We start from the raw sequence: 22,458 nt of genomic DNA, 5'->3' as shown, positions 1-22,458 counted from the left end.
CGGTTGCATTCCAGCTCACACACCAGACTGCACAGATTTCTTCCCTGTCCGCTACAAAAACATCTGGCTCTTCTCCAAGTTGCCCCTGGATTTTAGAGGGGGCAGCCTTCGACCTACCAGGGATTTTGCCAGGCTTGGCCCCAACGCCAGCCCCGCCAGCTCCTGGTTGCAAGACGCCACCTGCGGGAGGGAGACAGAGAAAGAGAAATATCACATCGCTTGCCCTAGGATGGCCAGAGAGTCTCAGGCCTGGGGGCTGAATGTGGCTTTCTAGGCCTCTGTGGGCACTTTCCAAGCCACGCCTCCTCTCTAGACCACACACCCCTCTAGCCTGGTTCTGAGCCCTCCTTGCAGGCCTTTGCCAGGCTGGAATGTAACCTGTGTCACTTCCTGTGCTGACAGGAAACACAGGCAAGGCTGAACTAGATGGGCCAATTCTCTCTCCAGTGTTCCTAAGTCTCTGGGGTGCGAGGAGATCAAGGCAACATACCCTGTGGAAATAGCTTACCTCCAGGTACAGCCACGCCGCCTCCAGGTACGCCTACACCGGCTCCAGGTACACCCACGCCAGCTCCAGGTACGCCTACACCAGTACCTGCGCCAGCCCCAGCGCCTGTTTAAGGGACAACACAAACAGAGTCTCAGGAACTCAGATCCTGTTGTCATAGCTGGAGCAGCCATGATCACATTTCAGAAAGCTGCCTTCCCCCTCACCCAAAATATTTATTTTCTGAGTGCCTAAAAGCAGGAATCACTTGCTCTCAGAGGAGCACATTCCCTGTGCTTCTGGGTGAGTTGCTGTCAAGAACAGGGACACATCCAGAAGCCTACAAGAGGCTGCCAGTTCTGCTATGTCCCTGCACCACAAGCGATGGCATCCTCTGGTGCAGAAGGCATTCGAATAACTAGAATGGGAAGCCTCCTCAAAGGACTGCATCTCTGTACTGCGACAGCCCAACATCACCACCGAGGGATTGTTTGGGAATTGCCTTCTAAGGGGAAAATATCAGGAGGGGAGACCAGCAAAGCAATGGCTGCATTGTGGGGCAGAGAGGCAGCCAGAGCGCGGATTCTGTGTCCCACGGAGTAGGCAGGCAGAAGAACCTCCATAATCATCAGAGACACCTGCAGCCTTGACTCACCAGCCTTGGCAGCTGCCTTATAAGCAGCAGCTGCCGCCGCAGGGCTTCCGGCACCTGGGTAGACACCTCCTGGATAGACACCTCCTGGATAGGCGCCACCTGGATAGACACCACCACCTAGGGCAGAGAAGGAAAGCGGCACTGAGTGTCAGGGCTGGAGTCAGATGCAGGTCAGCTTGAAAGATGCAGGACTCTGTCATCAGTGAAGTTAATTCTTTCTTCAAAATGGCATGCAACTCAGCAACACTTCCAAGCAGGTCTTGCCCCTACGGAGCAGCTGCCTCCCATCCCTCCTAAGGTTCCTCCTCTCCCAGACGTTTTCCAAGCCATCTGTGTCTGTGTGTTTCTGACCTCTGCTCTGCCCCCCTCCTCATTATTCTCTGTTATTGGAGACCAGCAGGGAGGGGAGTTTGTTGCAGCGGGAGAGGGAGACTCCCTGGATTCTTTTGCAGCCTCTTGACTCCTTGGAGTCTGAACACCCTTGGAGTCTGAACACCCCTTGGAGTCTGACCACAGGCTTTTCCTGCTTGCTACACCCTGTTGCCCCTTCAGCATCCAGTTGCTCCTGCCAATCTGCTCCCTCTGACCTCTCCCCAGTGTCCCGCCACCAATCCCCAGGCTCTGAGCCTTCCTCCTTTGGGGTTTCCCTCAGGGGTTCCCTGGCTGTTGCCTCCCACCACTCCTCTTTGTCCAGCCACTGCGCTCCACTTGCTTTCTATGTGCCCATCTCTTAAACTAGCAAGAGCCATCCAACCTGGTTGTCATCACTGACTCCTGCAGGAGCGAGTTGCAGCAGCTCCCAAAAGAATTTTTTGGGGGATCCATCCCCCTGGTCCCATAAATTCACCCCCCCTACTTTATAAAATGCATTATTCAGAATAGCAGCCTGCATGACCCACTAAGGCAGATAACAACGCAATAAAATTCAAAGCAGCAACAATTAAAAGTGCATTTATTCAAAATCCAATTAGAAAATTGATAATTCAGTGATACCAACTTTTCAAAATCTGATAGTCATTTTCACCTCCAGCCTCTGTGCTTGCTTCTTAGTACCCACCTAGGTAAGCCCATGCAATGGGCACAATGCCACACACTTTGAGAACCACTAGGTCAAGCAGGCATTCTGCCCTCACATGAAGCACAGGGCGCTGTCCCCATTGCCAGTGCTGAAGTAAGATTCAGCTGCCAGTCTGCTTTTGAGCATGGAATGGGATAAGGTGGCACCTTTCTGCTTTGCCCCAGGCAGCAGTTGTGCTGAGCCAGTGTTCTGCATATCCTCCAAACAATTCCCTCTCACCAGCTTGGGAGCCCTAGAAGAGCCGGTGATGGGTCTGAGATACCTGCTCTCAGCCAGACCTTCCCAGGAAACGGCTGGAGAGCTCACCTGCGCAGGGCAAGCTTACCTAGTGCTCCAGTGCCTCCGACACCTGCAGAGGAGAAAAGAAGCCAGGGCGTCAGAAGTACTGCAGTTGGATCAGCCCACAGAGAACCCATCTAGCCCAGCATCCTGTTCTCACAGTAACCACCAAAGCCATAAACACAAAAGCCTTATCCTTTCCTGTGGTTTCCAGCAAATGGCATTCAGAAGCATCAGTGCTTCTGACCATGGAGGCAAAACATAGCCATCCCGGCTAGTAGCCAACAATAGCCCTCTTCTCCCTGAATTTATCCAATCCTCTTTTAAAGCCATGTAGGTCAGTCACCATAACTGCCTACTGTGGGAACTGTGGATTCCACAGTTTAACTATGTGAATCATAGAACTACAGAACTTGAAGGGACCCCGAGGGTCATCCAGTCCAACCCCCGCAAATGCTGGAATAAGAAGTCCTTCCTTTTAGCTGTCGCAAATCTTCCAACATTCAGCTTCACCTGATGTCCACAAGTTGCAATGTTATAAGAGAGAGGGGAAAAACTTTCTCTTATCCACTTTCTTGAGGTTGTGCATCAGTTTATAAAGGTCTATCTTGCTTTACTTTCCTCTAAACTAAAAATCCCCAGAGGCTGCAACCACTCCTCACAGGGGAGATATTCTATCGCCTTGCTCTTTTCCAAACCTTTTCCATCTCCCACCAGCCCCGGAAGCATGGGCATATCCAGGGGGGCAGGGAGAGGCAGCTGCCCCATAAATCAATAAAAATCAATAAAACACATAGCAAACTGAGGTTCTGCCCTCCCCGACCAACAAAAGGCCTGCTCCGCCCCCTAACAAAAATCCTGGCTATGCCCAGTGGCCGATCATGATGTGGTCAACATCTGGAGGGCCACAGATTCCCCCATCCCTGGTACAGAACCTGGGGAGAGGAGTACACAAGTAAGCCCACTGGGCTGCCTCTTCCTCCTCCTCTCCCCATTTAGTAGCCACAACAAGAGAGGAGAGACCATGTCAGTCACAAAGAGCATTAGGGGAAGTGGAGATGGCCACTTACCTGGTTTGGGGGGCTTTGCTCCTGCTCCAAATCCTGGGGAGAAAGGGAGGCATCCAGTACAGTTAGATGAGCGCCAATGTCAGGAGAAGCATCCCCAAAAGCAACAGTGGGCAGAGCAAAGGATTGGGGCACTTACCATTGTATGGTAGGCTGTACCCGAGCCCCATGACACTCAGAAATTCTCACACCCACAAAAACACACACTACTTTCACAGTCATCCAAGCAAGCAAGAGGCAACCTCTCAGGTCAAGAACCCATCCCTGCCAGGCAATACAACTCCGGGCAGGTGCAGGGCAGATGAGGGTCTCAGGGGCCACATAGAGGGCTGCATCCAGCACCCAGGCCTGAAATTCCCTGTCCTCACACTTCTCTAATGTGAACTAGATTGGTGGACATAAACAGAGACAGGGCCTTCATGGTGACTGGCCCCATTCTGTGGAATTCCCTCCCCAGAAAGGCAAACATGGGTGTTACCCTGAATACTTTAAAATGGACTTTGAAGACTCCCCACTCACATTTCCCAACTGTCTGATGCGAACCTTCAACCTTGGCATCATCAGCACCATGCTCTGACCAACTAAGCTATCCAGTAGTCCTTCCTTTTGCAGGTTCTGAATCTTCCCTTGTTCTCCTTTGTTAGATGTCCAGGAGGGCCAGCGTTTTGAGAGACGGAGGAAAGCTTTCCTCTACCCGCTTTCTCCATGCCATGCATAATTTTACAAGCTCCTCTTGCTTGCCTTAGTCGAAACTAAAAAGTCCCAAATGCTGCAACCTTTCCCTGTGGGGGGTTTGCTGCCCCTCCTCGATTGTTTGGGTTGCCCTTTTCTGATCCTTGGTTCAGTTTAGGTTCAATGCAGCTGTCCTGAGAAGTAGCCACTGATCCATGGGTGAAACAGGGGAAAGGACCACCACCTATGTTTCCTGCCCCATGCATTATCTTCTAAACCGTTTGGTCACTCAAGCGCAGGAGGCAGAGAGCATCCTTTCCCTCCTCCAGGGACTCACCTGCCCCACCAAGTCCTCCTAGTCCTCCTACGCCAGCAGCTCCTGTAGGGATCAAGACAGTTGTCTCAGGAGACCCAGGAGGGGCCCTCAAACAGCGCCTAGCCATCGCAAGCAGGCTTACGCAGCACCCATCACTGGTGCTGATGGGAACTGAAACTAGCTTCAGCACCAGCAAGAGTAGCTCAGAGGTGAGGATGGGAGTTGTAGTTCAGCAACAACCAGGGGGCCACAGGCCTCACCCGCTGCAAATGGTGCTATCAATTGTAGCATTTACTGTTGTCGACTCATAGTTTGTTGATTGGTTGATTGCATTTATAGCCCACCTTTTTGTCCAATGAGCTCAAGGCGGCATATATGGTTCCCCTCCATTTAATCCCCACAAATTACCCTATGAGGTACGCTAGGCTGAGAGGCAGTGACAGGCCCAAAGTCACCGAGGGAATTTCATGGTGGTGTGGGAGATTCAAACCCTTGTTTGCCAGGTCCTAACCCGACACTCTGACCACTATACCACACCAGCTCTCATTGACTGATTATGCATTATTTTGAGATGGCTTTTTAAGACGATGAGATTCCCCCTGGGATGCTTAGGGAGAGGGCATGTCAGCAGGATCAGAAATTAATAAGCCAGACAAATGGAAGAATGCATGCATGAATTCCACAGGGCAGTGCATTATCTCGCCCCATTATTCCTGTTTGTGACCCTTTTCTTGCAAGAAAGGGCTTTGAGAAGGGTGGCTTATTGTGGGAAGGGGCAGAGAAATTCCACACACAAATAAAATTGGGTGGATTTGGTGGCATCTTTAACACAAAGATAAACACAGCAGGTAGTAGCACCCCCTTACCTGGGTAGTAGCCTTGCCCGGGAACTCCAACGCCAGCACCTGGGACCCCTGGAAAGGAAAGGAGAGTTTGATTGGCTCATAGCTGGTGATGAAGGGAAACCCCATTCGTGCCCATCCAAGACAAAAGTGTTGAGAAGGCTTAGAAGACTCCCTTGGCCTCCATCTTTCCCCCGCTCCCATCTTCCTGCCACTCAGGAGCATTGCTGGGTAGTAAAAGGGCTCAGGGCACAAGTCCAAGGGCGATCTGTCGAGGGTTCTTTAGCTGTGATTCTTGCGTTGCCGGGGGTTGGGCTAGATGGCCTTTGGGGTTCCCTTCCACCTCTACAATTCTGGGATTCTATGAACCAAATTCGCAAGTGTGATCTGCTAGTTTCCCGGATGCATAAAGAGAAACAACGCGGCAAGTATCGTGTTAAGATCTGCACTCTCTCTTTTGCACAACCCGCCCCCACCATCTCTGGCCTATGTCAACTGCTCATTTGCTGCTCCAGTCACTGACAGCACTTTGGCTTTCCGGGGTGGAATCCTGCTTTGCCTCTGACCCTCCGTGAGGATTGCGCAACCATGCCCCGAACAGCTCACCCTTTGTTTTCATGTTGCCTTCTTCCCCCCTCTCTCGCCCTCCCGTCCAGCCAATACGCCTTCCTTGCTCCTCCCCTCTTAAATAAACACTTGTGTTTAAGTTCAACATGCTTTGCCCTGGGAGTCGAACAACAGAGCTGACCTTTTCTCAACCGTCTGATTGCGGAAGGGCTCTCTCTGGGCCAAGGAGCTATTGGTGTGGCTGGTGGGAGCTGAAAGATGCTCAGCTGGAAGCAAAGCCCTGGGAGGAGCGGAGTTGTCTCCCACACAGAGCTCCCACATAGAGCTTCGTTCGAGATGGGGCTCAGCCCCAGAACCCGTTTGCAATGCCAGCCCCAGCCTGTGCCAAGCAGGCTCAGAAAGGGACAAGCAGAGCAGTCCGAGGGGATGGAGCAACCCTCCTCCAACGGGGTTTTTCACTGAGAGAAAATGTAAGAGGCAACCTGATAGAAGTTTATAAAAGCATGCATGTCCTTGTGGATGGAGGAGTGTTAACGTATATAAAATTGTACATATGGTCGATTTGAATATGCCATTATTGATTATGTATACCCAATGTATCAGCTGCCTGGGGGGTTTCACTGTTTGTGTTTGGTTGTTGGTAAAAAATAAAAAATAAAAGCATGCATGTCATGGGGAAAGTGGATAAGGGAAAGATTCCCACCCCCTCTTGTGACATTGGACATCCAAGGAAGCTGGATGTTGGGAGATTCAGGGCAGGTAAAAGAAAGCACTTTGCACGCAGCACATTGTTAAACTGCAGGACTCCCTGCCGCAGGAAGCAGTGATGGCCACCGACTGGGCTTTAAATAAGTATTGCACAAATTCATGGAGGATGGCTGTTGGCCAGGATGGCTCTGCTCTGCCTCCACAGACAGAGGCAGCAAGACTTCTCAATGCCCATTGCAGGAAACTGCAGGAAGGAAGAGTGCAATTGTGCTCAAATGCTGCTTGTGGGTTTCCTGGAAGAGGCGCCCGGTTGGCCGCAGTGAGAACAAGATGCTGGACTAGCTGGGACTCTGGCCTGATCCAGCAGGTTCTTCTGAAGTAGGAACAAGAAAGAGGATTGCTCCTGAGCACAAGCAGAGTGCTTCTCTTTCGCTGCAACAAAGGGAGGGGACCTTTTGTCAGCCCAGGGTCTGGGTCTCCAGCTAGGGACCTTGGAGGCAGCAACGCTTCTGAATACCGGTTTTTGGAAACCACAGGAGGGGACAGGGCTCTTGCACTCAGGTCCCGCTTACAGGTTTCCCACAGTCATCTGATTGGCCACTGTAAGAACAGGATGCTGGACTAGATGGGCCATGGGCTTGATCCAACAGACTTCTTATATTCGTATTTCTTGAAAGGGCTTTTTAAAAAGCCAGTCTCCCAAGCTGAGTTTGCAGGTCATGGTTGGGGGAGATCTGTGGGGGTCTCCAGGTGTGTGGTGGATTCCCAGTTCTTAACATCAACCCCGAGGCCAGAGGCCAGGAGCTGGAGTCAAGCACATCTGGATCCCCCTCTCCAGATGTTGCCCATCTTTCCTGTAGGTGGACCACATGGCGTGACATTGCTTTGCTTGTATACAGAAAGAAATGCAAACCACACAATTGCACACATCAATCTCTTTCCTCTAAAGCTTTGAACATTCTGTTAACAAGAGAGAAGGCTTTTCCTTTTCCTTTTTTTTAAAAAAAGAGATATTCAATCTAACGCAGATCTGGCTGTAGTTACGAAAGAATGGCAACACCCAAACATATCTGCTTTCTGGATAAGTTGTGAAGGGGTGGCAAAGAAAACTGGAATTTTCTGCCCATGTGCTCTTTTCCTCAAGTGGGCATCTTGCCCTTTCCTGCCCCACCCCCAATGACAATGATTTATTATGGGATGGCCACTAGGAAATCTGGAGAGTGCCCTTGCCAAGTAGGGAGAGCAGCAGCAGCTGGCAGAGTGAGGAATTAGACCAACCTCCTGGGGCCCTCTAGATGACTTGGACTACATAATACCCATTCCTACACTTTGGAACTCCCTGCCTCTTGATACCAAGCATGTACCATTTTCTTTTCTTTTTTAATAATTTTTTTATTGGTTTTTACAAGAACAAATCCAAAATAATAAAAAGGAAAAAAAACTTTCAGCATATCCATATATGAGATTCTCTGAATCTTGTGGCTTCCCGTCCCCCTGTCCCCTGCATGGGTCCTTAAAATACTTTTTCTAAAACTACATATTACGTTCTCCACAATTTTTATCTCTCTAAATTATCCATATCTTTCGTTTCTTTACAAGTTATTTTTAATTTGTTTACAATGGTCTCCTAAGTAAATGAATTTCCCCCATTCTTTTTTAAAGTCATTATCTTCTTGATTCCTGAGTCTCCCAGTCAGTTTTGCCATTTCAGCATAGTCCGGCAGTTTGGCTTGCCATTCTTCCCTAGTCGGGACTGTTGGTTCTTTCCATCTTTGGGCTAGTAGCATCCTTGCAGCTGTTGTCGCATACATAAACAGTCCCGGTACCTTTTTCGGTGCCTCCTAACAACATTTTTGTTTAGACAAGCCCACTCAGATGTTTAGAAAATTGGTGTGAATTTTAATCTGCTTCCAGTTCTTAATCTGCTATTGTTATTTTAACGTTCAGAAAGTCTTAACTTTTGTTGTTAATTCTTCTTAAGGATAAGTTCATCGTTTTATCTTTTTGTAAATCTCTTTGAGAGGGTTTTGGGGGTTTTTGCAATCAAGCAGTGTGTAAATCTTAATAGATAAATAAACAAATAAATCTCCCATCAGCCCCAGTCAGTGTGGTCATGTGATAATTCAGCTGGTGTGAACACAGCTCCCTGTTGATGAGGTTGGAGGATGTTTCAGTCCAAAACATCTGGAGGGGCCTCAGATGCATAGAATCATAGAATACAATTCTATGATTTGGAGGGGTACCCAAGGGCCATCTAGTCCAACCCCCTGCAATGCAGGAATCACAGCTCACAAATCTCTGACAGGTGGCCGTCTAAACTCTTGTTCCAATGAAGTCCACTACCTCCCAAGGGAGTTTTTCCATTGTCAAACAAAGGCCAAGTTGGGCTGTGAAGAGGTTTAATTTTTTAGGGGGTGGAAAAAAGGACGCTGTCTCTCTCTCTCTCTCTCTCTCTCTCTCTCTCTCTGACACACACACACACACACACACACACCCTCAGCATCCCCCTAATTAGCTAATTAACACTGGCGTCATTCTCTGAAGATTGTTTTCCCTCTCTTCAAACCGTGGAAAAGACAGACAGTCCAAGGACGGGGTCCTCTCAATCTCCCCTCCCCATGCACCCCCACTGAACCTGCACCCAAGGGAGATGAGGCAACTGAGCAAAGACTCGCGGATGGCTCAAGCAAGCGAGTCAAGCTGTGCATTGGCAGCAAAACCCCAGTCCATCCCCAAATCAAAGTCATGAGCCACAGTGCGACTCGAAGGAGTGGAGGAGCCATGCCCAATCTTGCACCCACCACCTCCAGCCTTTGAGCTTGGATCGTATTTTCATAAGCTCCGTAAAAATCACAGAGTGTCTTACAGAATTTCCATAACACTTCCCCCTCCCAAAAAAAAGCAGAGTTGCATGTTTTATCGCAGTAATTTCACACAACAACAGTGAAAGGTAGGCTACAATACTCGGGAGCATGCAAAGAAGGCTTGAGACTGAGGAATCAGCAGCGCCTCCTAGGGAGGCGAAGATGATTCAGTTGGAAGGGAACTCCAAGAGTCATCTAGTCCAACCCTCTGCAATGCAGGAATCACAGCTCAATAAATAATAAATAATAATTTTTTAATATAATTATTTATACCCTCCCCTCCCCGGCCAGGGGCAGGCTCAGGGCGGCTAACACCAAATATGAATTACAATAAAATATAAGAGAAACAACAACAAACAAACAAACAAACAAACAAACAAACAAACAGTTAATTAAAATACGGCTTAAAATGCAGCTTAAAATGCAGCCTCATTTTAGTAGTAGCCCATAAATCAAGACCATAAAGGGAGAAAACATCAGATATTCACCCAAGTCAGCTATCCATGCTGGTCCTACATGAGCCAGCAAAAAAAGCCAAGGGAAAATTTATATACCAAATCCCATATAAGGGGCCAGAGTGAGTCTAAGCCAAAGGCCAGGCGAAACAGCTCCATCTTGCGGGCCCTGCAGAAAGATGTCATATCCCGCAGGGCCCTAGTCTCTTGTGACAGAGCGTTCCACCATGTCGGGGCCAGTGCTGAAAAGGCCCTGTCCCTAGTTGAAATCAATCTAACCTCCTTGAGGCTTGGGACCTCTAAAGTGTTGTTATTTATGGACCTTAAGGTCCTCCATGGGGCATACCAGGAGAGGCGGTCCCGTAGGTACGAGGGTCCTAGGCCAAACCCTGACAGGTGACCATACAACCTCTGCTTCGAAACCTCCAAGGAAGGAGTGTCCACCACCTTCCAATAGGGTCCAGACCAGCTCTTACCACCAGAAATTCTTCCTGATGTTTGGTCGGAATCTCTCATTTGAACCCTTTTCCTTTTCCTAAGATGCTGGACTAGACTGGCCTTCAGCCTGATCCAGCAGGATCTCCCTAGGTTCTTCAGGAACTCCCTCCAAAAGGAGGCAGCGAGGGCCACCAGTTTGGATGGATTCCAAAGAGATTAGACATCTATTGAAGCCACGATGTCTATGTCCTTCCTCCACAGTTGGAGGCAGTGATGCTGGGAATCACAAGTGGCGAATCCTGCTTCTGCGTTTCCCAGTGGTGCATCTGGCCAGCTACTGGGAGAACACGAGGCTGCAACCCGGCGGCCCAGTGGCCTGATCCAGCAGCCTCTTCTCAGGTTCAAGGGTAGGCACCAATTAAGCGCTACCGCCTGAACATCTGCTCCGGCGTGCTGGAGAGCGCGGTGAAAAAACATCTGGAAACCAGCATAAGAAACAGGCCTCCAATCACCAGATCAGCAAAACTCTCTAGGTTGCTCCCCCCCCCCCACTATTCCCACCCCAACACACACCGATGCCTCTTCTAACCACCTTCCCTCCCCCGTTCTCCAGAGCGGGTCTAGAACTGGTTTAAAGTCCCGGCATTCTAGCTTAATTGGCTGCTGGACAGCGGCCCAAAGTGAAGTCAACACAAGCCAGAATCCTCAAGACATGCAAGCCAGGGCGAATTGGGAAACAGGCAAGAGGCTTCGCCAAAACAGATGGAGGGAAGGAGGGTGGGAAGAGGAGGGTGATGAAATAAACAGAGACCCGAGGAGGAGCGTGGCTGCTGGCGAGGGGGGATGGCGTTGAGGGAGGAGAAAGGAGCAGGAAGAAGCTCAGATGTATCCCCTTCTGCCTTTTTGGTGGACCAATGTACTCTTGTATCGGACTAGGACTTGGGAAACTAGGGTTCGAATTCTGCCCCTACTCAGCCATGAAGGCCTCATTGGGGGCTGGCCACTGCCTCTCAGCCTCACCTACCTCACAAGGTTGTTGTGGGGATTAAATGAGGCAGGGGGACCATGTCCGCCACCTAAAGCTCATTGGAGCAGTGGTGTAGCATGGGGAGGAGAGGGTAGGGGCCCCGGGTGCAAAATTATGAGGGGGCACAAAATTTCAAAAGAAAAAATACTGGCACTTCCCAGCTTGCTGCTGTCCTCTTCCATGCTGTGATTCCCACCACCTTGGATTCAGAAAGCGCCTCTTTTAAAAGAAATGAGCCCTTGCACAGACTTGCCCAAAACAAACAAAGAAACAGGCAAGTGGAAAGTTGTGTTTGCTTTTCCACCTGCCTCTGATCTTAAGGTTATCTAGAACTCCCAAACTTGGTCCATTTCAGCCCCATGTGAGATCGCCAAGCCCCACCTAGAAAACTACCTCTTGGCATCTGTGCTAATGGTCCATGGCTTAGGGGGCGCAATACTTGCCTTGCCCAGGACATCGGCAACCTACGCTACACCACTGCCTTGGAGAAAAAAAGGTGGTTCATAAACACAATGAATATGTAATAATACAGAAAATACTTCACACTAGATAATCCCAGCCAATGTGGGACCTCCGCCCTCCCCATCAGTTTTGCCTACTCTATGGGGAACACAGGGAGCAACCTTGTACAGAATCCGACCACTGAACCATCTACTTTAGTACTGTTGACACTGACTGGCAGTGGCTCTTCATAGTTTCAAGGAGGAGACAGTCTCAGCTCTACCTGTAGATGCCATTGGGGATGGAACATGGGACCTTCTGCATTCAGAGCAGATGCTGCACTGCTGAGCGACGGTGCTTTCGCTAAAAGTAAAGTAAGACTCTAGTCCTCATGGTTCTAGACAAAGAGCTGGTTTAAATAGGCCTTTCCCAAATAGGAGCACAGAGAACTGCCTTTGACAAAGTCAGACCACTGGTCTATATAGCTCAGTTGGTAGAGCATGAGACTCTTAATCTCAGCTCCAAGGGTTCGAGCCCCACGTTGGGCGAAAGATTCCTGCCTTCCAGGGGGTTGGACTAGATGACCCTTGGGGATCCCTTCCAACTCTACAATTCTGATTCTATTATCTGGATCAGCAGTGTCTACACTGACAGGCAGTGAGCCTCCAGAGTTTCAGACAAGGGTCTCCCAGCTCTACCAGGAGACGCCACTCAGTATTGAACCTGGGACATTCTGCATGCATAGCAGGTGCCCGACCACCAGGCTGCGGCCATTCCTGAGGAAGATCAGCACGATCACCTGCTGCCCAGGAAACAATTAGTTGTGCCGCTTCCGCCTTGCCCAGCAGATGTCGCTGAGGCTTCAATCTGCCCAGGTATGTGGCTGGAGCAATCCTGGCCTTCCCTCACAGCTGGCTTCGCTGGAGCTTTCTGTGTCTCCTTTGTAAGAAACAAATCAAAACAAAACAAAAACACAATCTTTTGTTTCCTTCCCAAAATTGTCAGTGGCTGTGGGCCAGCTTCCCTCTGCCTTTGCCTGTAATCAGAACATGCTTCTCTCTTTCTTTTTCTCTCTCCCTCCCCCCCAGCCCCCAGAAAATAGGCCTGCCATCAAACCCAGCCCATTGGGTCCAGGATTCTGCCCCGGAAAACCTTTGACACCAGGAGCAATTTCTCCAGACCAGAGAAGATGAATCGCCATGGAGAAGCTTGTCCAGTTCTGGGCACCACAGTTTAAGAAGGAGTCCAGGGGTCATCTAATCTCACCTCCTGCAATGTAGGAATCACAGCGAAAGATATCCTGGCAGATGGCCATCCAACCTCTGCTTAAAAACCTCCAAGAAAGGAGAGTCTAGCCACTTTCTAAGGTTGTCCACTTGCCTATTGAACATTTCCTACTACCAGAAAATTCTTCCTAGAATTTAGCTGGAATCTGCACAGGCTGCTAGTTTGCTATCAGGCCAAGGTAGCAACGCATTGCTGCTGGTACAAAAACCTGTTGAAAACTTAGGACCGCTTTCCTTGCAGGACCACCTGACTCCATAATGTGTCTACTCAACTGCTTTGCTCTGCAGAACTGGCCCAGTTACAGGTGCCGCACAACCTCTGCACTTGTGAGAATCTGTTCTTTTAGCATGGCACCACCCAAACTTTGGAACTCCCTGCCTTTTGACATCAGGCAGGAGCTTCGGCTGCACTCTCTACAGCACCTGCTTAAAGATTTTGCTCAGGCAAGCCTGCCCAGGCATGTATGCATGTACTTCAAATCTCTCTTTAGTCTGCCATTAGTTTTAATCATTTCCCAAATGTTTTCAATTACTGTTTTTTGATGGATGACTTCTCGTAAACCGTTTGGAGCCTTGATCAAGTGGCATATAGATTTTGTTTAACAAATAAAGCTCTGCCAAAGTGTTGCTCTTGAATTTCCAGGGAAAGGGGACGCAAGACAGGTCATCTCTCTCTCTCTCTCTCTCTCTAACCGCAGCTCTGCTGGGCTGTCAGTGAACATGTATAAAATGGAGTTGTTGCAACACACACACACACACACACACACACACTCCTTGTGCAATGTGACTCACTAATGGGCAGCCATGGAGAGCGATTCCAGGAAGTGAGGCGGCTGCACGCGGAGAGACTTGGCAAGCCGGAATCTGATGCCTCGCAGACGGACGACTCTCCGAGATTTATTGGTATTTATCACTCGGCTTATATCTCGCCGTCTCCTCAGTCTAAATGCATTGGGTTTTGCAACTGCCGAGCAAAAGGGAGAGAGGCCTACAATGCCTTTCCCAAGGAGGGCGTGAAAAAGGCTAGGGATCATTAGGAGAGGAATTGAAAATAACATACCCCTCCAACATCTGTCCATAGAGACGTCCTATTCCATTATTATTATTATTATTATTATTATTATTATTATTATACCCCACCCATCTGACTGGGTTGTCCCAGCCACTCTGGGCAGATTCCAACATACTGTATTTAATCACATAATAAAGCATTATACATTAAACAAAAAGTCCCCATACAGCTGCTTTCCGATGTCTGCTAAAGGTTGTACAGTTACTTATCTCCTTGGCTCGGGGGGATTGCATAACTCCATACCCTTCAACGTTTTTCTGATAAAAATAGGGACATCCGAAGGAATATGCTCAGGAAAAATGAGATATCAAATCAGAAGCTGGGAGAGCTTCTGTAAACCTGTGACTGTCCCTGGAAAATAGTGACACTTGGAGGGTCTGGTTTCAAATTGGATGGGGGACTGTGTGCTGAGATTCCTGCATTGCAAGGGGTTGGACTAGATGACCCTAACTCTAAAATCCAATGATTTTTTTTTTTTTTTAAGTTGGTGAGCATGGTGGCCTCGTGCAAGAATGAGTTGCGCTTCATAAAGAAGTCTTTTTATCTGTCCTGATCATCTCACATCCCGCTTCATTGGATATCTGCAAGTTCTTGTGTTAATATGAGAGGGGTAGCAGAGCTTTTCTCTGTCCATTTTTTCCAGGCCATGCATGCCATACTTATGGACTGTTGCAAAGGATGGCACTCTTCTCATGCTCAGAGGTGCTTGATTTCCCCCAGACGGTTAGCATCGCAACCATAGTCTAATTAAGCCCCGCTCTACCCCCACTCCCTGTTAGCAAACAGAAAAGGACAGTCGAAGGCTGCTTAATTGTATCACTGATGTTTGTGCCCAGAAAATGAATCAACTTTTGGAAAATGCTCTCTCCCCGCCCCCCCCACCTCCCCATTTTTCCATGGCTTGCTATGAAAAACAAAATGCGGAATTTGGAAAAATAGACTTCTTTCCTAAACTCACTAACCCCCCAGGCGGTTTGCTGCAAACATGAGTGTTTTCAGGGATGGGGGGGGGGTGCCATTTTGCAAATCGAAGCTCTCCCCACAAACGATGTAACCGTTTGCACGCAAAGGGTGGGATGGGACTCAGCAAACCCTCCGAAGAGCTCATTGTTTTGCTGCAATGTTTACGTATTTTCTTTTCATTAAAAATGAAAATAAAATGGGGCGTGTGCCTTTTCCCCCCTCCTCCGCCAGAAATTTTACAGCTGGAGACGGACAAACAATTGTTTAGAGTTGGCGATTTAGGAACAAGAGAAAGGCACTTTGCGTGAGCCCAGAGTCTTTCTTGCTTGGATTCCACCCCATCCCTGCTCTCAAGTGGCTCGGCTGTAAACAGTTGCCAAGGTCTAAGCTCCAATGAAACCTATATACTAACACACAGACTGGAAAGAGCAAAACGAAACCTGGAAGATTCAGGGCAGAGGAAAGGAAGTGCACATATTTTAAACAGCAGAACTCCCTCCCACAGGAGGCAGTGATGGCCCACAACTTAGATGGCTTTAAAAGAAGACTAGACGCATTTGTGGAGGAGAGAGCTCTCCATGGCTACTAGCTAGGATGACTCTGTTCAACCTCCGTGGCTGGAGATGGCATTACTTCCCAAATCCCATTTTCTAGAAATCACAGAAGGGGAGAAGGCTCTTGAACTCAGGTCCTGCTTGCTGGTTTCTCACAGGCAGCTGGTTTGGCATCTTTAAGAGCAGGATGATGGACTAGATGGGCCACTGGCCTGATCCAGCCAACACTTCCTATGTTCTTACATCAAGTTTCATATACGTCGCGATGACTCCCAAAGCATTCTGGAAGTCGCTGTTTCGGTTGGGGCATGTGGGAGGGAGGGAACCATCATTGCTCTGTCCCCTTTGCAGAACATCAGTTTGCAGGGATTTCCTGAGAGGAATGAGTGAATAGGAAGCCACACTAAGCCTGCCCTTTAGATACAGCCACCAAAAGATCACTGTTGGATTAAAGAGGGTTCATCCCTCCAATTCTACGATTCCAGCATGCCTCACATCTACTAGATAACGATCTGTCTGTCTGTCTGTTCTCTTGAGATATTGGTATCCATAATAGAGGGGCACATTTGCATCTAAATTTTGATATTGGCAGACGTGATTTGGAATGAAGATGGTGAATCGAACCTTTCCAAACTGCACAGCTTTGAAAACTGCACTGATCAGTTAGGTTTCTTAGCATTCCCGAGCAATGATGGGTGCTTCTCATGAACGTCTCCTATTTATAGGCATCTGTTAGCCAGATGCCACAGTCCTCAACTCAACTCAAGAGGCCTTGTTGACCTCACTGCCCCCCAAAACACCCAAGAGCTGGCCTCCCTGGCTTTCTCTGTGGCCATTGCGCTTTGACTATCCTGATGGTGTGTCCCTCTACTCCAGACATCCTCGCCAATTGCCCCCAGCCCGTTTCCCAGAGCTTACGACAGGTCAAAGAGGCGAGGGTTTGGCATGAGAGCTGGTGCTGTGGGCTCAACGCTGCGGCCTCCCTTGATCTCCTTGGGGAAAATTGAGGCGCCTGCTGTGTGTGAGAGCAGTCCGCAGACAAATAGCAGGGTGGGGGCGGCTCTCAGCCGACCTTCCCAGCTCCTCCGGCAGAGCTGCAGCAAAGCTTTGCACAGCCTCGGTGCCAAGTAGGCTGCGACTGGTGTCCCGTAGCAGCATAAGAAGACCCTCCTGGATCAGACCAGAGGGGGCCCATCTAGTCCAGCATCCTCTTCTCACAGTGGCCGACCAGATGCCCCAATTGGAAACTTGCAGGCAGGACCCCAGCACAAGAGCCCTCTCTCCTCCTGTGGTTTCCAGAGACTGGTATTCAGATACATTGCTGCCTCTGAGTTTGGAGGCAGAGAGCAGCCATCATGGTTAATAGCCCCTCTCCTCCATAGATTTCTTGAATGCTCTTTTAAAGCCATCTAGGTTGGCGGCCATCACTGCTTCCTGTGGCAATGAGTTCCATAGCTTAGAGGTGGCGGGAAGAACCATCTCAGCTTCCAGGCATAAAGATGTTGGGACAGAGAGGAGATCTTGGCCAAGACTCTCAGGAAGATGTCTTGCCTCTTCTAAAACTGGCACTGGGCATCAAAACCCATCTCCCAATTCAGGCAGGCGGAGAGTCAAAACTCTGCCACCTGAGCTGTTCTCCTCAGTACCGTGCAAAACCCACCTTGGCATTTCACTCTGAACAAAACTCAGCGGCGACTGACACAATGTAGATTGTGAAGGCAAAATGCACTCGGCACATGCCCAGTGACGTCTGTGCCTGCTTTTTCATACTCCAGAGGGGAGAAAAACTGACATTCAAAAGAGGTTCTGGGGCTAAAGGCGGCTTTCATGAGCAAAAGAACAGTAAACAGAAGGACTAAACATTAGGAAGAACTTTCTGAAAGTAAGAGTTGTTTGACAGTAGAAAGGACTATCTCAGAAGGTGGCAGATTCTCCTTCCTTGGAGGTTTTTCAACAGAGGTTGGACGGCCATCTGTCAGGGATTCTTGAGCTGTGTTTCCTGCACTGCAGGGGTTTGGACTAGATGACCCTAAGGGTGACCTTTCAACTCTCCGATTCTCTGATTCTTCACTTGCTTCAGTTTGGAGACAGCACAGATGCCTCATCTCTTGGCCAGCGCAAGATACAAGTCTGGGAGCTGGCATTTCAGACAACGGAGGGAGCTTTGTCTGTTATATTTCAAACCAGCTTGAATATATTTTTAACCTCTCTTATTTTCACAGATATGATTGTCTTGGCATGGAGGTGTCTGCAGACGCACACATCCAGCAGCAATTGGAGAGAGCTCCTGGGCAGTGGATGGAGAGAGAGAGAGAGAGAGAGACCTGACTCACACGCAGATGGCCTTCGGAAACTGGACCCAGGAATGATGATTTTTACGGCGATAATCCGCCCTGCCTCCCTCTGGGAAAGGATTATGGGCCTCCCAGCTCCTTCTTACTCACACACCTTTGAGGCTGGCCAATCAGGACTCGGCTGGACGCCTCGGCTTGGCCTAAGGCCCTGAGATAATGGAGTTCCTCAGGCAACAGGCAGCTGGAGATGATAGCAGGCAGCCTGGATGCTTGTGTCTCTGTGTTGTAGCTGGCTGGCTTGCAAGGGAGCAAGCTAAGCTAATGCCTGCCAGGTGCGGGCAAAGAGGGCAAGAGGAGCACATGGGCAGAGGCTACAGAGCGGGAAATGATGCCAGGCACTGCGCCACAGCCCGGCCCCACGCTTTGGCTTGCTGGTGCCAAGTTAGCAGAGCAGACATAAAAGCTTTAGAGCAGATCCTCCAAGTGTCCCAATTTTCCGGGGGCAGTCCCGGATTTACAGAAGCCACCCCAGTTTCTGATCTGATCCTGGAATGTCCCACTTTTCCTTTGGACATTCATCGGAGAAACGTTGGAAGGTATGGCGTATGAGACCCCCCCCCCAAGCCAAGGAGATAAGTAACTATACAACCTTTAGAAGACAGCCCTGTATAGGGATTTTTTAAAAAAATGTTTGTCATTTTATCATGTTTTTATATATGTTGGAAGCTGCCCAGAGTGGCTGGGGCAATCCAGTCAGATGGGCGAGGGAAGAAGAAGAAGAAGAAGAGAATAGGACATCCCTATTTTCATCAGAGAAATGTTGGAGAGTATGTCAGAGACCTGCTGGATGAGGCCATTGGCCCATCTGTTCCAGCATCCTCTTCTCACAGTGGCCCAACAGATGCCTCTTCTGCGAAACCTGCAAGCAGGACCCAAGTATACAAGCCCTCTCCCCTCCTCCGGCAGTTCCCAAAAACTGGTATTCAGTTACTGCCTCCGGCCACAGAGGCAGAGCATAGCCATCCTGGCTAGTATCCATCAATAGCACTCTGCTCCTCCATGAATTTGTCTAATCCTCTTTTAAAGCCATCCAGGTTGGTAGCCGTCACTGCCTCCTGTGGGTAGAGAAAGGTTTTTTCCCCACCCTCTCTCTCAGAAAACTAGAAATCATGGACATCCCAGGAAGCCAAACGCTGGGAGGTTCAGGACAAGAAAAAGCAACTCCTTCTTCACGCAGAGCAGAGTTAAACCATGGAACTCATTGCAGCAATGACTACCAACTTGGGTGGCTTTAAAAAGAGGATTGGACAGATTCATGGGCTATTGATGGCTACTAGGCATGATAGCTGCATGGATGGAAGCAGCAATGCTTATGAATGAAAGTTGGTGGGAACCACAGGAAGGGAGAGTTGCTCCTGAGACTGAATCCTGCTTGAGGTTTTCCCATTGGGGCATCTGGTTGGCCACTGTGAGAACAGGATGCTGGACTCAATGAGCCACTGGCCAAATCCACCAGGCTCTTCTTAGGCTCTTAAGTCATGTTTTTAATCGAGAAAGTTGGCTGCTATTCCAGCCAATCTGATCCCCACACGGGTCTGTGTTTATCTCCTGTCTGGGAACGTATGTTCAGCTGAAGGTGTGGCCAGGGGTGTCTCAAAAGGGAGAGGGGGGGACATTTTCTGGCAAGATAATCAGATTCTGTCCCTCCACACACACACACACACCATGTTCCAAAGATGGAGAGCAATGTTTGCATTTGCCGTGATCTCAGACTGAGAATGTTTTCTTGTCACAGCGAAATTAAGGGATCATTTTCTCATTTTCCTCCCAGATTTGTTTCGGGGGTATAAAATTGAGAGGAAGCGAGAAAGGTTGCTCTCTTGGTGGGTGTTAACATTTGGGGGTGGGGGGGCCAAGGGATACATTTGTCAACTCTGGAGGTCATTTCCCACCCACCCCACCTCAATCCAAAGCATTGCCAAGGACTTCTGATGGCGCCTCATGCAAATTCCCGCCAGAGGGAAAAGTCTGGAGAGACGTTGAGGAGACCCCCAACAAGCTGCCCTTCTGAAACCTACAGATTTTGTGGGGTGGGCGTGCAAATGGGAATTGGGATTCTGGTGGATCTCCCAGACGCTGACTGTCCAAATCTCACAGATGAGAAAAGCAGAGGTCGAATGGTCTACCCAGCAAAACCACCCATAGAATCAGTTCCTAACCAGATGTCTCATTGGAAAGTAAATTAAGCAGGATTTGAGCACAACAGCAGCTCTCCTCTCCTGTGGTTTCCAGGAACTGGTATTCAGAACTGGTATTCCCTCCAACCACGGGGGCAGGGCATAGCCATCACGGCCAATAGCCACTGATAGCCTTATTATTGTCCAGTCTTCTTTTAAAGGCATCGAAGTTGGCAGCCATCACTGAGAGCTCCATGGTTAGACTCTGCACTGCATGAAGGAATTTCTTTTGCCTGAATCTTCAAACACTCAGCGTCCCTGGATGTCCACCAGTTCTAGTGTTATGAGAGATGGAGAAAAACTATTCCCTACTCACTTTCTCCGTTCCAGGCATCATTTTCTATCAAGTCACCTCCTCCTCGCCATTAACTAAAGAGTCCCAAACGCTGCCACCTTTCTTCACAAAAAAGCTTCCTTTCCTCCACCCACGTCCCCAAGGCCAAAGCTCAGATCGGGGAAGAGAGGTCAGGAGTTGAGGGTGCCACCAAGTGCTGGCATCTCGTGCCCAGCTGCCTCAGCCTCCCTCCCTCCCCTCTGTGTCCCGCACAACGACAGCCAAGCTAATCGCCTTAGTGCTGAGACACACCAGGCTCGGGAGGCCCAAGACTGCCGTGGCAGAGATGAATATCATAGAATTTTAGAGCTGGGAGGAACTGCAAGGGTCATCTCCTGCATTATGACTTGGACAAATCAGGTCTGCATCTGCAGTTGAGCAAGTGCAGCCAAATTTCTGGCCCAAATAATAGTTTCTTTCTGAGACTAGAACCAGCTTTGCCAACTCAGTACCCTCCAGATGTTGCTGGACCACAACTCCCATCAGCCACCCCGGTCAGTGCAGCTGTGGTTTTTCATCGCTGGTTCTTAGAGGTAGACTAATTTGGTATATGGAGGCTCCACTTACAAGAATGCAGGGAGCTGCCTTCTATTATACCCTGTCCAGCCACCTCAGTATTTTGACTGGAAGCAGCTCACCAGAGTTTCTGGCAGAGGATTTCTCCCAGCCCTACCTGGAAATGCCAGGAATTGAACCTGGGAACATTTGCATGCTCCGCCACTGAGCTATGACTAGGGACAGGGAGAGAAATACAGCTCAGTTTGCATTTAAAAGCAAGCCTCCCTGATTTGCACTTTACACAAAGCAACATGCAAACTGAAACAGAGAACCCATCCTTCAAAATCTGAACATCTCCAGATTTTGCAATGCCGTTCTCCAGCCAAGTTATGTGTACAAAAATCCATACTCTGGGGTAGAGTGTGGCTAAAGAGCATCTAATAGTAAAATAATAAAATAAAATACACCCGAGCATTATGGAAGGGGAAATTGCTTTGCACTAAAAAGCTGACAAATTTTCTTAAGGACTAATTTGTAAACTGATAGGAAAATGTGGGAAACTCAAGATTGGAAAAATGATAAATTGGTAGGAACTGAAATTGGCAGATCCCGCCCGCCCCCCAACCCAGCACAGTGGGTGTCAGACTAGCATCAGTGAAAACTGGGTTCAAATCCCTACTGAGTCATGAAGCACAGTTTCCAGTTTCAGGCCAGTCTTCATCTTTCAGCATGATGCACCCACCTCGCAGGGCTGTTTTGATGCTCAAGTGACTGAGAAGGCTTTCTACACTGTCATGAGTTCCTTGGGGGAAAGGCAAGAAAAAATGTGTAATAGAATCATTCATCTGTAGAGTTGGAAGGAACCCCTGGGGTCATCTAGTCCAACCCCCTGCAAGGCAGGAATCACAGTTAAACAATCCCTGACAGATGGGCCATCCAACTTCTGCTTTAAAACCTCCAAGGAAGGAGAGCCCACCACCTTCTGTCCACCACCACTGTCAAACAGCTCTTACCACCATAAAGGTCTTCCTAATGTCAGAATTGCCTTTCTTGCAGTTTGAATCCATTGGTTCGGGCCCTGCCTTCTGGAGCAGCAGAAAACAAGCTTGCTCCATCTTCCTTCAGATAGCTGAAGATGGCTTTCATATCCCATCTCAGTCTCCTTTATTCCAGGCTAAACTCATACACAGCTCTCTCAACCGTTCCTCATAAGACCCGGTTTCCAAAACCTTGATCATCTTGGTCACCTCCTCTGCACGTCTTCCATCTTGAAAATACCCTTCTTAAACAGGGGTGCTCACAACCAGACACAGGACTCCAGGTG

The 22,458-nt window shown here is 49.1% G+C and overlaps 1 protein-coding gene across 6 annotated transcripts in view; it reads right to left on the bottom strand.

Annotated features, from left to right (window-relative positions):
* The window catches only part of ELN (elastin), a 58,919-nt gene that overhangs the window by 28,022 nt on the left and 8,439 nt on the right, over positions 1 to 22,458 (bottom strand). For all 6 annotated transcript variants that reach the window (XM_080983839.1, XM_080983841.1, XM_080983842.1 and 3 more), the window contains exons 2-8: positions 5,421 to 5,468; positions 4,576 to 4,617; positions 3,570 to 3,602; positions 2,546 to 2,569; positions 1,143 to 1,259; positions 509 to 613; positions 118 to 180 (exon numbers count right to left, since the gene is read on the bottom strand). In XM_080983839.1, coding sequence (XP_080839965.1) covers positions 118 to 180; positions 509 to 613; positions 1,143 to 1,259; positions 2,546 to 2,569; positions 3,570 to 3,602; positions 4,576 to 4,617; positions 5,421 to 5,468 — 432 coding nt within the window. The remainder of the gene's footprint in view (positions 1 to 117; positions 181 to 508; positions 614 to 1,142; positions 1,260 to 2,545; positions 2,570 to 3,569; positions 3,603 to 4,575; positions 4,618 to 5,420; positions 5,469 to 22,458) is intronic.

This window comes from Podarcis pityusensis, assembly GCF_964106645.2.
Source record: "Podarcis pityusensis genome assembly, chromosome: 15".
Taxonomy (NCBI): domain Eukaryota; kingdom Metazoa; phylum Chordata; class Lepidosauria; order Squamata; family Lacertidae; genus Podarcis; species Podarcis pityusensis.
This window is presented reverse-complemented; position numbering and strand designations above follow the sequence as displayed.